Source organism: Passer montanus, unplaced genomic scaffold (assembly GCF_014805655.1).
Source record: "Passer montanus isolate IOZ18808 unplaced genomic scaffold, ASM1480565v1 scaffold57, whole genome shotgun sequence".
Lineage (NCBI taxonomy): Eukaryota > Metazoa > Chordata > Aves > Passeriformes > Passeridae > Passer > Passer montanus.
Window position 1 is genome coordinate 4,437,036 of NW_024370705.1, and position 18,192 is coordinate 4,455,227.

The window sequence follows — 18,192 nt, forward strand, 5'->3', positions numbered from 1 at the left end:
TGGGGTGCAGCTCTGCTGGACTCTGCTCCATCATCCCTGTCCCTGAGCAGCCCAGCCCCAGCCCACCCCAACACCCTCAGTGGGGTTTGTGGAAAACACCAGAGGATTGTTTGGGGATGGTCCTCCTCGCGTTTCAAGGTTTCTTATTAAAGAATTATGACTCATTAAGGAATCCCTTGTGTGGGAAGGGACCTTAAAGCCCATCCAGTGCCACCCCTGCCATGGTAGGGACACCTTCCACTGTCCCAGGCTGCTCCAAACCCTGTCCAGCCTGGCCTTGGGCACTGCCAGGGATCCAGGGGCTTCACTGGGCACCCTGTGCCAGGGCCTCCCCACCCTCACAGGGAAGAATTGCCAGTTTAGCTCTGAATAGGGTGAATTTTGCAAGCTCTTTTGTCCAATTCGTCCTCCGACAAATGTAATTTCCCCCCTAATTTTGCTGTTTATTGTTATAGTCGGCATTATTATTCTTGGCTAAGAAATAAATCCATAAGAAAAGAAAATCACATCAGGATATTTGGAACATAAAATCACAATCAGAGGGAGAGGACAGCCTTCTTCTTGACAGCTCCTGGTGTTGTTTTGGACCACTTGGGGAAAAGTAGAAGCTCAAGGTAGAGCAGGTACCTCCACATCCAGGCTGGGATCTCAAAGAAATCACATTAGGCTCTTTGGAACATAAAATCACAGAGGGAGAGGACAGCCCTCTTCTTGACAGCTCCTGGTGTTGTTTTGGACCACTTGGGGAAAAGTAGAAGCTCAAGGTAGAGCAGGTACCTCCACATCCAGGCTGGGATCACTTTTCCCTTCACCTCCTGACTCCTCCCAGTCCTACCCATGGAAATGGAATTCCATATGGAAATGCCACGCTGACAAACTGCTTCAAAAGAGGAGGAAAAGGCTGCATTGGATCCTCCCACCACCTTTCCTTTGCCCTGATCCCAGATTTTACTGCTGTGACGAGTGATGATTCTGCTGCTGATGGCCTCCCTGCTCCTCATACCAGTGTGGCTCCACAAGGCTGTATCCTCAGGGATCTGCCTGGTTTTCCAACCCCAAAACCCATCACAGAATCTCAGCATAACCCTAAGAGCCAAAAACCAAACCTGAGGCGCTCTGAGGAAATGAGTGGAGTTGGAAGCTTGAGGCTTTCCTCCCAATGCTTAAGAAGTAATTTTCCATGGGAGTTTAGTTTTCCTTAATCCTCTTTGAGATGCCTGGCAGGCATTTCTGGGGAGACCTCTTTACTTACAGGGTAACCACTGCCCCTCAAATTACATGGGAATCACTCGATGGGGATTAGATGATTACATGGTCAGCAGTGGGAGAGAGAAGCTGGGAAAGGACAACGTAGATGACAGCTAAATACAGTGTAATTGTTGTGTTCCTTAACTCAAAATGCAATTTACTCATCAATCTTGGAGCACTGCATGTTCTGTGTGATTTAATGCAATGTTTGGGGGATTCCCTGAGGGTGGCTCCATACAGACAAAAAGCTTTGCAAGAATTGAGGTCCCAGCCCTGCCCACATGTGGTGCCTGCATCTCCTTCTGCCCACAAATGTTGTTGATACCCAAAGCAAGCTCCAGTGTCACATTTTGGCTGTGTCTAACCCAACAATCCCAAAAGGTTTTGCAGCCATGAGGCAGTAAAAGCAGACATCCAAAAAAAAAAAAAGTTTTATTGGAGGCAGTGCTGGGAGAGACCCAGAAGATTCCGTGCCCCACATCCCTGGGACAGCAAGGTGGAAATATCTCTGTGGAGTGGCCCTGCTGATCCTGGGTGGGAAATGCAAGCACAGAGAGCTCCCAAGGCCTCAAGCATACATGCTCAGAGACAGAGATGGACACAGTGTTTGACCTAAGACCTTGGAGAAGGGCTGGAGCTTGAGAATAGAACAGTGAAACAGACACAAAAGAAGAATAAAGATTTGTAGTTTAAGCAGAAATATGTTTTAAGCAAGTAGATCTAGGCCTCATATAAGTGAAGAAATAAGCAAGTTAGTAGAATACAATCAAAGTTTAGCAACAGAACTTGCTACAGAGCTGATAAAAGGATGAAGATACAGCAATAAGTTTCTGTAGAGTTCTATGATTGGACAGAAAAAGATGCCTTGGGGTAAATTGTATAAAAATTAGCAATTAGCAATTGGTAATGAAGATGCTAGCGAGCTTTGTGGAAGGTGCTGATTGGATAAGAACTTTGTAAAAGACATTGTAACTACAATTATAACAGCTTCTGATGCAAGGCCTCTAATATATAGCTTCTAAAGTGATGGTTTTGTGTGTAACAACCTTATAGTGTCACCCTTCCACGAGACTGATTTTGCAATAAACCCTCTTTTAAACACCTTTTCAGCCAACCCCGTCTTTCTGTGTCTGAACAATCCTGCTGCCTTTCTGTGCCTTTGCAGGGAGTCCCTCGGTGTCCCTGCAAGGGACAGGCTGGGGACACCTCCTGGGCTCCTTCCATGCTCTTCCTGAGGTGATCCTGGCCAGGCTGGGGACACCTCCTGGGCTCCTTCCATGCTCTTCCTGAGGTGATCCTGGCCAGGCTGGGGACACCTCCTGGGCTCCTTCCATGCCCTTCCTGAGGTGATCCTGGCCAGGCTGGGAACACCTCCTGGGCTCCTTTCCTTCCATGCTCTTCCTGAGGTGATCCTGGCCAGGCTGGGGACACCTCCTGGGCTCCTTCCATGCTCTTCCTGAGGTGATCCTGGCCAGGCTGGGGACACCTCCTGGGCTCCTTCCATGCTCTTCCCTAGGTGATCCTGGCCAGGCCAGGCTGGGGACACCTCCTGGGCTCCTTCCATGCTCTTCCTGAGGTGATCCTGGCCAGGCTGGGAACACCTCCTGGGCTCCTTTCCTTCCATGCTCTTCCTGAGGTGATCCTGGCCAGGCTGGGGACACCTCCTGGGCTCCTTCCATGCTCTTCCTGAGGTGATCCTGGCTCTGCAGCTGCACAGAGCCAACCTTTCTCCTGGGCTTCCCACCTGAAATCTCTTCATTGCCCTGGAGCTGATTTTCCCACCTGGTTTCCAGTTCCCAAAGCATCTCCCCTCCTTCACCGAGGCTGGGACACAACCCCACACCTCCCCTGGGCCAAAGACCTGCCACCAGCCTCACTTCCCTGGGAACAGGGTGGAAGTTCCACCTCGCTGGGCATTCCCAGTGCCACCCCAAGGTCACTTTGTGAATCTGCCTGGATGGGACAGTGACCCCAGGAGAGCAGGGCCCTGGGGGACCCAGGCAGCTGTGGAGCAGACAAGGCCACAGCCCCAAACTCAGCTCAAGCTCAGCCCAGCCCTACCTTCCCCCCGTGGTGTTGCACCTCCTCTGCTACAGCAGAAATCAATAAAAATTCAATTATAGGCATCAAGTAGGGGCAAAAAAAATCAGGTAAAACTGCCCCAAACCCAAAAATACTTTAAAAATAGGTGGGCACTCCCTTGCCAGTGAGTGTGTGGTTTTTATTAGCCATAAATTGGCACACAAAAATTGGAGGGCACTGCTAAGTTGTGATTATTTTTTTCTCCTTAGCTCCATGGCTTTGGGTTCTTGTCTATATTCCCTCCCACATCAGAATTCCCACAATTCCCACCCGCATTCCCAGAGGCTGACACGCAGGTATACCTCTTTAGTTAATTAGAATTACTTTTAATTAAAAATATATGTAAATTATATAGAGTGTGCACAGCTTGGAGAGGAAATAAAAAAGAAGAAAAGAAAGCAAACTTCCATTTCAATAAAAATTTGAACCTCTTGGAATCAGCTGCTTTTGTAACATCCTTGGAGTTTTTGGAACTCCCACGTATAAATAAATAGGACCAGGAAATTTTACACCTGAAAGGTTCTGCAGTAGACATTTTTCCTTGCACAAATTTGCTTTTCCTTCTCTTTTTGCCTCCACCACTCCCAGCCTCTCATGATCACTTTCTGCCCCTTTTAAACACATTTATTTAATATCTCACATCACACACCCAGACTGGTATCCCTTTTTTTTTAATTTTTCCTTTTTCTTTTGGAGAGGAAGCAAAGGAACACAGGAGAAAATGAAAGCCTGGGATTGCAAACAAGCGTCATCATCATTTTGGTGAGCAAACTTTTTCCTCTCAGTGTTTGCATCGTCTCCCCCCTCTCCCCCTGTGGCAGCTGGCTCAGAGCCTGGCTTTCCACACGCTGCTAAAAATCCAGCAGGACTCAAGCTGGGGATGTTTGCAAGCTTGGAAATAACCCCATGCTTCCGTCAGAGACTGCTGAGGGACCAGGAAAGACCAGGAGTTGGGAAGGGAAGAGGAGTGAGAGAATTACAAGTGGGAAAGGAGATGAGGGGATGGTTTATGGAATGGTTCCTGGAGAGAATTTTGGGGAGTTTGTAAGGAAACACAGCTCCCTGTGGGAGTAATTTCACTCTTGGTACAATGCCTGGGTGAGATAGGTACTGGATTTATTTGTTTGGGGGTTCTCAGTACCTCTTTCTGTTGAAAAGTAAAGATAACACTACCTAAAAAAAAAAAAGAAACACCACTCCAAAATTCACCCTTGGTAAAAAGGGCTGGTGTCTTTTTCTTTTTTTTTTTTTCTGAGAAAATGGAAAGAAAAAATATATATTATTATTTATTATATAACATTGTCAACATCAACACCACAAAAAAAAAAAAAAAAAAAAGTAACATCCTAATTGTTCTCATTCAAGCATTCTGACCGTGGTGAGAAAGGCAGCAGGAGTTTGGTGTCCCTTGGAGAACAAAAAGAGCAGAAGGACGGGGGTGGGGGACGAGGGTGGTGGCAGCAAAACAAACTGGGTGGGACCGTGGAGGGACAGAAGTGTGCTGGGCTGTTGGCTTTTCTTTTGAAACCAAAGAAAACAAAAGGGGGGTCAGGGCAAGTCACACGGAGGCGGATGACTTCCAGCCGTGGTTTCAGTCAGTGTCCGTCCCTCTTGAGTGCTAGCGGTGAACATTCACTTCAAGGAGTCTTGCAAAACGCTCTGCTATCAACAGGGGGATTCTTTTCCTTTTCCTTCTCCCGTTTGCTGGGATTTTCCCGTGGCTCTGGCATTCCCTGCCCCCTGGTTAGCTGTTCTCACTCCACTCTGGCACCATCCCCACGCCGTGCACCGAGTGGTACTGGTGGGGCGACAGGGTTCGAGGCACGCCGTGGGAATACAGGAATTCCGCCGGCTGGAGGCTGCTGGGAGGGGACTGGATGCCCGTTTGAGGTCCACACTGCCTCACGATGGGCTGGTGAGAGCTTTGGTGCTGGAACATGCTGTGGGTGTCTGCGATTTGGGGCGACGTGTGGTTGGCCACGCTGCCCAGGCGGGGCATGAGCGGCCCCGAGGTGAAGTGGGCAGAGAAATGCTGGTAGGGTAACCTGTCCATGGGCTGCATGGCAGACACTGTGCAACTGCTGTACGAGGGCACGCTGGGCCACGTGTTACAGCTGATGTCCTCCAGGCTGGGCACGGGCTCCGTGGGCGGCGCCGAGCTGGCGTACATGCAGGCCTGGCGCTGCGCCGACTCAGTCCTGTACGACGTGTTCAGTCCCTGCTGCTGCGGGTAACTGGGCCTGTAGAAAGGGTCCTCCTCTGCTGGAGAGGTTTCCATGTAGGGCTTCTTGTAGGGATGCTCGGTGGTGGAACATTCCTCATCTGTTGGGAGAGAAAAGTCCTTGGTAGCCACCAATGGTAATGCACCCGCAGCTGAAGGTCCCTCTCTGCAGTTCTGCTTTTACCGAGGACAAGCTGACACTTCCCTCGGTGTAAATCCCCATCATTTCCCTGGAACTGATCTCATCTATCCTGTGGAAACCAAGCCTTGCACTTGGCCCTCTCTGCTGGGGAGGAAAAGGGATTAGCCAGGAACTCCGGGAGGAAAATCAAGATGCTGGAGGGATCCTGAGGTTTATCTTGCTTGGTGATCCCCCCCACATGCTCCCCATCTCCTTCCTGCTGCCACTTTTACCTGAGGAATAACATCTGCCTGTGACCTCTGCACCTACCAGGATCCCCCCTCTCCCACAGGAGGCTCACAGCTGATCCTGTCAACTCAAATCCTTTACAACAAAATATTTCCATGATAAAATAGAAATGATAAAAAGATACAAAAAAGGAGATCACAATAAAAATCCTCCCAAGAGAGCACCAGCATGGTTGGGACAATCAGATTTGGAGCTTGACAGCCCCAGCCTTCAGCTGTGCCAAGGCAGCTGGGCACATAAATCCACACAGGGCTGTGGGCACATAAATCCACACAGGAACATGTGCTGGAGCCAAGGGGAACAAAGGAGAAAAGTAAATTTCACAGCTAGAAACAGCAAGGCACATCTTGCAGAGCCCTTTGTTTCCCAGCATCCCAAGCCAGCAGAGGGAAGGAGATAAACAATTTAGGTGAAATCTCCAGGGTGAGGCCAAATGAATAAATGAATGTGCACTTATTTATTCATTCACAGGGTCATCAAATGAAATCCAGCTCTGCTGGAATGGATGGCAAAATTCCCAGGGATGAAGACTTCACCAAGAGATTTTAAGGACAGTGTGGCAAGGGAAGGGGAGCTGTTCTGACATGGATTAACTTTGCTGCTGCTTCAAAAACAAGATTTCTGGTGCAGGCAGGAAAACATCCCACTTGGTTAGAGCTGTCCTGGCTGCACCCTTTGAACAGGGGTCAGATTTGAAAGAAATTTGGAACAAGTTACCCTTTACAACTTTTCTCCACCAACGTGTTTTGAGCTGTAATTTTTTCCACCCCCAAAATACGGTGGGGAAACAAACCCCGAAGAGTTGCACAGAAAGGAGGACTGAGAGCTTCTGCCCCACAAGAGGCACAGAGGTGCTGCTGCCAGGCTGATCCAAGAGGAATGCTCATGTCACACCTTCAGGAGGGGCAGGTGGGCAGTGCAGGCATCTTTTGTTTCTTCTAAACGCACACATGCACATAACCCTTATTGCCCTGAACAGCCATGAGGGCTCTCCTGGAAGCTGCCCCCTCTCTGCATATAAAATAACCCCTTGTTCCCACCCAGGGGTCTTCCAAGTCCAGCTGGAACAACTGCTGCTGTTCATCTTGGTCCAACAATGCCACAAAGAGAGTGGAACACCTGGGGACATCATGGTGTTCTGAGGGACACTATGGGGACATCCCCACAGTGGCCTTTGGCTCTGTAATAGCATCAATTCAGCTGGAAAGCCACAGTCCCATTTCATTCTTCCTGACAACACCAAAGCCTGGCTCCTTCACCTCAGCAATGCAGAGTCCTAATGATCAAGTTTCTCCTCTGCCTTCCCTGTACATCGGGGTGGGAAGCAGGATGAGATCAATGAGCAATTGCATCCCATTTTTGAAACCAGCTGAAACAATGAGCAGGGAGATGCAGGAATTGTCATCCTCCTCAATCCAGCTCAGGTCCAGTTTTTGTAGGAGCAGGGGAAAGGACGGGGTCCCATGAAAGCCTAGAGCTGGAGGCACAGGTCTAACCTCTCTCCTGATCTCAGCTCCATGACAGGAGCTACATCTGGAAGAACAGCCTGAGCTGGAGCTTTTATGGACAGTGTAAAAAGTTTGGATTCCTGACCCACCGCTGAGTAATAAGAACACTGGGGTGGAAAAACAATGTCTTGTAAAATGCAGCATTGTTCTGCTAATAAAGTTTTCAGCATTAAACCGCATCACTCTGCTGGCACCAGAAATCATTGGCTTGGGGTTTGACTGTTTATTTTATTTTGATTTTTTTAAATATACAACACAAACCAGTCAAACTCTGTTTTTCCATGGTGTAAAACAGCCTGACTTACAACCTGAGCTTGCTGATTTTTCCATTTAGCCCAGACATTTCACTGCCTGCCACAGCCCAGCTGGGCAGAGCTGCAGTGTCACAGAACCACTTCCAGAATCTATCACAGGTGAAGAGAAAAAACAAAGCCAACCAGGATTTCAGTGGAAACCCCATAAGTGCCCTCTGTTCTTCTGTAAGCTCTCAGGATCTCTCTGCTGGTCTCTCTAGAGCCAGGTTCACTGATGTTTTATGTGGAAAGTGATTTTAAAGTGTGTAAAGACCTTGTTCTCACCTTCAAATGGGACCTAGGCTCTAACAAAGGATTCCAGCCTGCCCTAACAGCTTCTGCCCATCCTCCTGCTCCTCTTCCCAGTAATTTTCCCATTTATGGAGCCTCAAAGTGCTAAAGAGGGAAGAGAATGGTCCATGTGAATGCTGAGGTGGGATAGTGCAGAGCAGGGAGCCTCAGCTAGTGCTGCCTGAGGGATTTACAGCAGTTCAGGCTCTCTGGTCTTGTCCCACCCCTCCTCACAGAGGAGACAGAGCCAGCACAGAGCAGCTGGAGGGCATCCCCAGGTGTGTGGAGCAGCTTTAGGGTGGAAAGGACATCTTCAATGACAAAAGGAGCTCAAGACAAACAGGTCTCTCATGCAATGCCAAAGGCTGCAGTTTCAATTCATCCTCACGGGCTCTGGAGCCTGGACAGTGCAGCTCAAGGGATGATCCTGTCCCTGAAGGTCCTCTTACCTCCTCCTATCAACATAAGCAGGACATTGGAGAGGTAACTGCCTGCTCAGGGTTTGATTCCTGGTGTTGATTCCTTGACAGCAGCTCCTTGTCCTTTTCCAGGTGCCACTGAGCCCTCAGAGGAGCTGTTGGCTATCCTGGGAGATATCCTGACCATCCTCCCCTGTTGCTGCTATTCTTGGAAGCCAAGGGTGGTGATCAGCTCTAGGGAGCAGCCCCTCGATGCTGCACAAACCTCAAAAAGCAGGAGGTGCTGCCAAGCAGGGGGAGCTGCCAGCGCCAGGGAGAAGCTGCTCTGAAGTGAATCCAAGGAAAACGGAGCCTGAAGAATGGGGTGGAAACTGGCTCCCTCACAAGGAATTTGATGATCTATCTAATGAAGGAGCTTGAGCGAGAGCATGAGCGCTTCCAAGATTTCCGGTATTTACTACTTCCAGCTGGGTTGTAAATACCACGCAAATGGCTTTTTAAATGGAATTTTCCCCAATTCCAAGATTCGGGCCACGTCAAATGAAATGCAAACATGGAAAGCCTCTGGACTTCAGGGTGTGCTGGGCTCCCTCTGTCCCTTGGTGTAAATGAGGAGAGCTCCTTCCCCACACATGACACTCATCTCCCCAGGGTGGAAGACAATGAAGAATGGGACACAACTCGTTTGGTTTTCAGAGCTCACCCACACTTCCAGGGCGTTACAGGAGGTTCATCCTGACTTTGTGAGAGAAACACAATGGGTGATTATCACTAACTGTTGTTTTATCCAGTCTGGATTCCAGCATGGATCTGACACGAGCCTGAAGGGCCAATACCAGGCTGCAAGAGTGACAAAGGTTGTCCAAGAAGAAAAGGACAAGGCAGATCCAACCAAAATGAACATTTCTAAAGGGGAAATAAGTCCTAAATCCTAGGACATGGAACCTAAGAGAGCCAGCCATTCCAGCTATATCTCACTGTGATATGGCTGTGCTGTACTGAACACAGCAGGGCTGTGGGACAGGGACAATCCAACCCCCAAAAGCTGGAATCTTTTCCACAGGCAGCAAGCTGCCAGCACTCTGCAGAGGCACAGAGGCACCTCTGACAGGAGAGGGGGTTCAGAGAATGGGTCAGGTTGGAAGGGACCACAGTGGGTTATCTGGTCCAACCCCCTTCCTCCAGCAGGGTCACCCCAGAGCACATGGCACAGGATTGTGTCCAGAAAATTCTAGAATATCTCCAGAGAGGGGACTCCACACCCTCCTGGGCAGCCTGACTGGAAAGAAGTCCTTCCTCATGTTCAGGTAGAACCTCCCAAGCATCAGACCCTGCCTGTTGTCCTGCTGCTGGACACCATGGAGCAGAGCCTGGCCCATCCCCTGGCACCTCCCTGCAGACACTGATGGGGTCCCCTCTTAGTCAAGACTGGCCCAGCTCCCTCAGCCTTTCCTCATTAGGAATATCAAACTACAGTGCCACAAGAGTGTGGCTGCTCAGCAAGAGCTGGGTGCACCCCAGCTCCCTGAACATCTCCTCCCCATGCAGGGAGTCCCTTCCTCACCCTCAGTGTCCCACAGCCACCCTGCCCTGGGCTCCACTGTGTCTCTCCAGCTGCAGCACAGCCCGAGCCTTGGCCAGCTCATCACATCTCCAGACATCGGCAAGGTGAGCAGTGCATCCTCCAAGGAGACATCCCATGCTTGAATTTTGTCCTACAGATTCTTTGAGTGAAAAAACAAAGCTGGGCGGGACGTGGGAGAAGTTGGTTCAGTCTACAAAGAGGTCTGTGCACATTGACAGTGCCTGTTCTTGAAGAGAAGGTGGAAAGGCATTGCTGTACCAGCACTGACCTCATCAGAGCAGGAAGGAGATGAAAGATAAATCCTTCCCCAGGGGGATCTCCATGTTAGGGGGCTGAAGGACATGGTCCTCACTGGTTGGAGCCAGTGCATTCTGCCACGTCCTTCTCCCTCAGAGTGCCAACTTGACAACTTTTATAACCTCCCCAGGGAGAGGCTGTTCCAGTTGCCTCCTGTTCAGCATCGCAAGCATCCCAGAAATCTGCCAAGTGGTTGGGATTGTGTAAGGCTGGGAGGGAGCAGAGGTTTGGAGGGACGACTATTTAGTCCACAGGATATCTGAGAGAGAGGATAATACAAGGGAAAACAAGGCCCAGTATCCTAACTGGGATGTGGGGCTAAATGAAAGACACCAGGCAAGCTGCCTGCTGGTGAGGCCTTTTGGGCTTCTCCAAGCACAACAATGGGAGAGGGAGAGGTGGAGAACAACCAGAAAAAAAGACAAAGCTCCAACTGCTCTTTGTGCCAACCTAAAAATCCACATCAAGAGCTGAGGCCACTCTTTGATGAGATCCAGGGTTGGAGGTAGTCCATCCTCTCAAGACCAGTGACTTTGTCATGTACCATCAGCAATCCCATTGTGGGGCTGGGATACAAGGCAGGATGATCCTTGCCATTCCCCATTCCTGGAACAGTGACCCCACTGCAGTGCACCGGGGTCATTCCCAATGCTGTGACCCTGCCCTCCCACCTGCACACCAGGAATCACCAGATTAGGAGCTCTGGGATGTGTCCTTCCTTCCTTCCTCAGCCAGGAGAGCATCACCTCCCTGAAGCAGGGGAGCCTTCAGCGATAACATCCCCTGGCAGCCCTGCTGCTCTCCCCTAATGTAATTCCATATCAGATCTCCACAGTGAATCCATCTTGCCTTGACAGCTAAGAACAACACTGCCAGCCACAGAGACTTATCCTTGTCTTAGGTCACCAGGAAAGCAGAAGTTGAACAAGGTTCTTTTGAGTTGGGTGAACACAGACCTGTCCCTAAGTGAGCCTAACCCAAGGCTTGGCTCTGATTGAAGAGGAGGCAGAGAAAGTTCAGGAGATGTCAAAGCTGGAAGGAGACTGGCTTGGAATTCACCCCAGAAGATGCAGACAGCAGCTGGTCACAAAGCCAGCTGAACTGCCCTCTGCCCCCGAGAGCACTTATCCGTAACCACAGCCTTGGGAAAGGAAACAATCCGCTTGAGATAAATCCTAACTGCCTGGGGAGGAGTCAATGCTTGGGGAGTGGATAGTCCAGCACAATCAATAAGATTTCCAGTCTAGAAAATGGACAGAGGGACAGTAGGAGCAGACAAGCTCTTGCTTTTGAGTTTTCTGAGATGGTGAGGCTTGCTAACTGTTAAGCACAAATGTAGGAAAGCAGGAGAACTGTGAGGGGAAACTCAGAAATGAGAGGCTGGAACAGCACAAAAAAAAAGAGGAATATCATACATAGGATTATTTTCCCATGTCCAACAAAGATCCTTGCTGGTGCTGGAAGGAAGATCCACGCTCAGTGACAGGAAACCTTGGATCACGCTCCGATTTATCCAACCCGAATCGCTCATCTCTAATGATTTTTTTTTTCCTTTTAATTAATTTCACTTTGCAAAGAGCTGCTTGGCAGCTCAGGCTGGCTCTCTGGTTCCTATTAACTTTGTGTTTCTTTCCTCTAAGCCCTGGTGGCTGTTTTCGATTTACCAAAGGCGCAGGGAGGGGAGAGAAGGCGGCGCAGGGAGGAGAGCAGCGGCTCGGCCTGCCGGGACACCCAGCCCCGCGGAAGAAGCCGCTGCTATCGGGCAGGACGCTGCTCCTCTTTGATTAAAGCCTTTGGCGGCTTTGATAAAAGGCCCTTAACTGCTTGTGCCACTCAAGGCATGGCAGAGATAAGGAGGGGCCATGGGCCCTGCAGACAAGGCCTCGCTGGCCTGTCCCCCGCGCTGTGCCACGCAGGCCGAGCGGGCCGGGGAGCTTTATTCCAGGGCAGATAGCCGTGTCTTCTGTGACAATAAGAGGAAGTGAGATAATTGGGGGATTGAGGGAAACCACCCATGGAGACACCACTTAGCGGGAATCCCAAAACTGGAAGGAAACCTCTGTTGGTTCCTTATCACGTTACAATGCGGAGGCGAATGATGAATTGCCCGCGGGGCAGGGACACGGAGCAGTCAGGGATTGTCCCAAGGGCTGCTTGTCATTTGGGCCAGCTTGTTTTGGTTAGTTTTGGAAAAGGGGGAAGAGCAGAGGTGAGAGCTCAGCTCCCAGGATAGCGGAGCTGAGAAAGAACTCCCAGGAGCTGCAGCTCCCAGCACTGAGCAGGGATCACTGGGATCACCTTCCACCACCAGCAGTGGGACTTGGCAGCACCCCAACACTTCACCCCCACAGCAGTGCAGGGGTAAAACAGGCCACACCCTCTGACCGGTGGGACACTTTGGGCATCTCCTTATTCCCCGCCTTACAGCCAGCATCCCCATTTCCAATCCCTGCTCTGACACATTCTAAGTGAGCACAGTCACCTGGTCAGCTGGAGGGGACAGAAAATGCCACCTGTTTTCCACTGTTTACCTCAATCTCACCAAAATATTAGGATTTCTCGGTTTGTTTTTTTTTTTTTTTTTTACTTTGCATACCTTACACAACCCACATGCTCCTACAATATCCAGGGGATTCACCAGGGACATGGGAGAGATTTCCACTGCCCTCCTGCCTCCTCTGCCAGCACTTCCCAGCCCTCCCTACCTTAGACTGTGTGTCTGCACATCCCAGTGCTCCAGGGGTTATGTTGCTAAAAATAATGACATGTGTCTGACTGATAGGGTCGTGCAGGGAAGCGGGAAGGGCTCTGCTGTGGGGAGAAATTCCTGCTGCCTTGGTGCTTGCTGCCTTCTGGTAGCTTTTCCATAGATCCATAGAGTAAATCCTGAGAAAGGCAACAGGGTTGGCAGAAACCAGCTCCTGCCCACCCCTTGTTGCATCCAGCCCTGGAAATCCCCGATTTGTTTCCAAGTAAAACTGTTCTAAAGCTTTTGCTATCTCAGTCCTACAAGTGGTGCTGCATTGAAGCATTCCCACTGCTTTGGGAGAAGAGGGCAGAGACCACAAACCCCTCTCTCCTGCCCAGAACAATTATCCCATCACTATCAGGGGGCTCTTCACGCCAGGATGAGCTGAGCAGTCACTGGAAAGCCCTCACAGTTTGATCCTTAAAGCTCTGTCAAAGCAGCTCAGTGGCAGCAGGAGGGAAGGACCATGGATATCATGGGTTTCAATCCAGGCACCCTTCATTAGTCTGAGCATTTCTGCAGACAGAAAGCTGTCTCCCAACTGAGAGACAGCCCTGAGTTGAAAACTGGGCAAAATACAAACTGTCAAGGTATCTCCAGTTGGAGATTACCCCTGTCTGAGGGGCTGCAGATAAGTCATCTTTATCTCCAGCACCGGCTATCTTTCCAAATGTGGATTCATGGTGGGTGAAAGGCACTGCCAGCCCTCCAAACAGCTCATTCCCAACCCAGCAGAAATGGGATTTTAGAGTTTCCAGCCCAGCCTGGGGGAGCTGCCCACAACCCTCATGCCTCGCTCATCCTCCAGCATCGTTTGTTGTGTGCTATTTTTGCCAAAAAATCAACTATTGGAGGAGGGAGACAAAGGAAAGAATTTTCTCACTGAATATCTAAAATACTCTCTTTCTTTCACTTTGATGTTTTTCTACCCACAAAGGCAGTTATCCTTGGAGCTGTCCAAGGGGAAACATCAGGAAACAATGCTGACAGTCATGTTAGGAGGGGGAAAACACGGAGCAGGGAGCAGGCAAGCTCTGACCTTTTCTCTTGGTGCAGTGGTAGATCTGGCCGTGCTCCTGGGAGATGGGGTAGGGGTTGGCAGGAGGCAGCAGGTCCTGGGAGGTGCTGGACACCCCGTTCTCACACTGGTACTGGGAGCCCAGGTTGGAGGAGGCAGAAAGGACCCTGGTCTCGCCGCTGAAGGGGCTGTGATTCGAGGACACTTTTTGTCTCACTGTGCTCCTGGGAACAACTGGGTACTCTTTACTACAAGCAAAGAAACAGAAGAAAAACAAGTCAGCAAAGCAATCAATTAATAAATAGATCAGCAGATTAATAAATGAAGGCAGCACATTAGTGTCATGGAGTTTGTTTTGGCTTTCAGGGAAATGGAGATATCCCTCCCTGGAGGCTGCAGCCTCGTCACACTTTATCCATGCAGAACTCATTATTCCCTTTCCTTTTAGTCCCCTTAAATTCATGCTTTTTAAACCACCACTATTTTACACACACACATAAAATATATAAATGCAGTTTCAGCAAAACAAACAAGATTTCTATTTACATATTGCAGCATTTATAGGCTGCATACTGTTTGTAATGTATTTGCAATATGCACATGCATGTAAATAGAAACATAATTTCTGCCAAGCTGACTTGGAAATTGATTAAATATTTAGGTCTACTTTTTTTTTCCCTTATAGTTGTCCCCATTCTTTTTGCCTGGAGTCTGTCAGCCTGCTTGTGCTGGATGGGATATCTCTGCACCACAGACCAAGCTGAGAAAAGAGAAATAAATAAATCACTGAGATTTGATGCACACCAGAGCCTCAGCAGAGGCAGGATGGGAGGGAAAGCCTGGATTGTTCCCTTGCCCCCAGATCTGGTTTGAAGTTGAGATGCTTTGCCAACACAGGCTGGAAATCCCCTCTCCTCAAAGACCCTACAATGTTTTTTGGAGATGTTTCTCCAAACACATTGGCAATGTGACAACCCCAAAGATTATTCCTGCTCTGCAGGAGAGCTGAAGCTGAACAGGGGGTCTCAGACACTTCAGGTGAGGTATGTGTCTCCTCCTGAACCCAGAGGCTTGCTAAAATGCATTAAGATCAGGTAGTACAGCTCCCCAAAGTGTCACCAGGCTCAGAGCAGCCACAAAGTGCTGATTCCTACACAAGTTTTCTCCTCGGAGTCTGTAGCCATTGGGCCAAGCTGGCTTTGAGGTGCCCTCTCACCTGTCCAAAATCATTGTGCTGGAGCAAGGGCAGCTCCTTAAATGCCATCCATAGGCTCACCTGGCCTCTTCCATGCAGAGGAAGAGCCCTGAACCTGCAGTGACACCCCTCAGGGAGGATCTATCACCGAAGAACTCAGAACTTATTTACAAAATTTAACAATAGCAATCATATAAACCTACGCCAGCAGGGAGCTTTCATCCAAACCACTGCTCTGCTGGCTGCCAGAAACATCAGCAACCGAGCTGGAATGGAAGGGAAATTCACCCAGGAGCTCAAACCCAAAGAAATGTGGCTCTGCTTGGGTCATGAAATCTTTCCCAAGCCCAGCAACTGGGGGCTTGCCAAGGACAGCCTGCTCCAAAGGTGGGGTTTCATCCCCTGGAAGCAGCATTTGCTCAGAACTAAAATCCAGGCTGTGCACGAGGAACAAAAGAGAGATGGACGGGGAGGAAGTAGAGATTTATCCCTCAGATATTCAGGGCAGCAATGGATGCCAGGATATGTGGTGGGATTCAGGGAACCTGCCTGTGGACACCCAGCATTTCATTCCATCAGAAGATTTAGCTGGAGGGCAGCTTTGGTGGCTTCTGGGGAAGATCAAGAACTGTGGCATCAAACCTCAGGGATGACCCTCAAATCTCTGGGTTCTAAGGGATCTCCCACTCCTCCCAGGTGATAGTTTTGAGCTGCCTATTCCACCTTCACCCCGTGATCCTCAATGAAAATTGTACCAACACGACATCCCTAAGCTGCATCCTCACCTTATTTCCCTTCCAAGGAGTTCACCTGCAAGGAGGTGACTCCTGGATGTCCCCTTAGCTCTCCTTCCTGAGGAGAGGCTCCATGGGTTGGCTGGGTTCATCTCTCTTAGCCCCACACAACCAACATCCAATTCCCAAAAAATGACAGAGCTTTGCTTCGTTTCCCACTGGGAACCTGAGAGCTCTGGTGGAGGACAAAGAAGGACATCTCATGGCATGAAGCTAGGTCATGTGACACTGAGGAACATCTTTCGCTGGTAGATTTGGCCATAGTGGGTAAATCTGGATGAAATCCTAGAGGTGTTTTCCAGCCTCAGTGATTCTACGACCCTTTTCAAAGGACATCTCTTTGGAATGTGATCTCCATGGGGGTTTCTGACCATAAATTCCCAGTGGGACCCCACAAAGGTCAGGCTCTCACTGTGCCAAGCCCCACACAAGCACTGGGGAGCCATCCCCACCCCAGACACTTCTCACCCTAACCAACACTTTTCTCTCTTTCAATGGAGCGCTGAGAGCAGAAAAAACTGAATAACCTCATTAGCGCTTTTATTTCTTGATGGAAAACTATTTTCCTAGAATGACAAAGGCCAGAAGAGACCACCAAGGTCAAGTCCAACTTTTGATCAACACACTGTCAACTGAACCACAGCACTGGGTGCCATGTCCAGTCATTCCTTGGGCCCCTCCAGGGATGGAGACTCCACCACCTCCATGGGCAGCCCATTCCAAGGCCTGACCACCCTTCCAGGGAAGGAATTCCTCCTGCTGGCCAAAGGGAAGCTCAGCTCCTTTCTGGCCAAGGAGCTGTTTGTCTGCAACAGCAATACTTCAATCCCAAGTGCCAGAGCACAGGGCTGTTGGGTTCCAGATTCCTTCCAGACTGCATTTCACAGAGCACAGGAGAATCTCCGTGGCCAGAAGAGAGGACTGTGGTTCTCTGGGAGTCATACAGGAGAGGGAACAGGTTGGACACACCGAGTTTCCAAACAGCAATTCCCAGGAGGTATCGCAATAACTTCTCTCCAGACTGAAATATTTCCATTTCAGTCAAAACACGTTGGGTGTTATTTTTGCCAAAAAGTCAGCTACTGGAGGAGGGAGATGAAGGAAAGTGTTTTCTCACTAAATATACTGAATACTCTCTTTCTTTCACTTTGATGTTTTTCAATGCACAAAGGCTGTTATCTCTGTAATTCTGCATATTCCTTCTTACAGGAGCTGAGCTGAAATGAATCTTTAGTGTCTTCTATAGTAGCAATCATCTCAAAATATTTCTATTTTTTCCTGAGCCCACTCAACACGTAAAGTGAACACCTGTCATTTTTAAAGACTGAAGGACAAACTGAAATTGATTTTTTTTTTCTTAAAGTCACTATTCCCAAAGTAGTGGTTGTCATCCTGAGCTATAGTTTAATAGAATGGTTTCTGTCATATCCAGAAATTTTGCTGTCCAAAACAAAATCTGCAGTGAAGTGAGAATGGGGGAAAAGAGTATTAAAGGTTGACTTAAGCAATGTAAGAAATTGTCCACATTGTCCAAATAGCAAGGATGAGGTTGTTGATGCTTCTGGGCCAGAACATTAGTTTTACTTGGAGTGTTAATGAGCTACTTTCATTTTTGCATTAAAAATTGCAAAACTAAAAAATTTTTTAAAAGTTGATTGGGAAAAGAATTTACAAGGAAAAAACCTGTCCCTGGTCTATTTAAAGTCTGTTGGAAGCTAATAATGAATATTTAGTTACTATATTAAAATAGCAGAAGGGGAGAGGGAGGAGCAGAAAATGTGCGGTGTAATATTTTGATTTTTTGTTAAAACATGGGAAAATAAATCATGGATGAAGTCCAAGACTATTGGTGCTGAAGTCTGGACTCTGTCCTTGCCTCCCACCTGGCCAGAGGTTTCCCAAATCCACAGGGTTGGACAGCAGCTCTGCAGAACTTCCCAGCAGCACACACATTCCACTTCAAATTCCTCATAGAACTCCCACCCTACAGATCAGGCCTGACAAGTGAATCCCTCCTGCAATCCCAAATCCCACCTCTGCCAGGTGGAATTAGAAACTCACT

General features: G+C 49.1%; 1 protein-coding gene across 3 annotated transcripts in view; it reads right to left on the reverse strand.

Annotated features, from left to right (window-relative positions):
- Positions 1 to 3,668: 3,668 nt before the first annotated feature.
- The window catches only part of TBX5 (T-box transcription factor 5), a 47,885-nt gene continuing 33,361 nt past the window's right edge, over positions 3,669 to 18,192 (reverse strand). For all 3 annotated transcript variants that reach the window (XM_039726110.1, XM_039726109.1, XM_039726108.1), the window contains exons 8-9: positions 14,163 to 14,389; positions 3,669 to 5,652 (exon numbers count right to left, since the gene is read on the reverse strand). In XM_039726110.1, the coding sequence (XP_039582044.1) occupies positions 5,075 to 5,652; positions 14,163 to 14,389 (805 nt within the window). In that variant the 3' untranslated portion in view covers positions 3,669 to 5,074. The remainder of the gene's footprint in view (positions 5,653 to 14,162; positions 14,390 to 18,192) is intronic.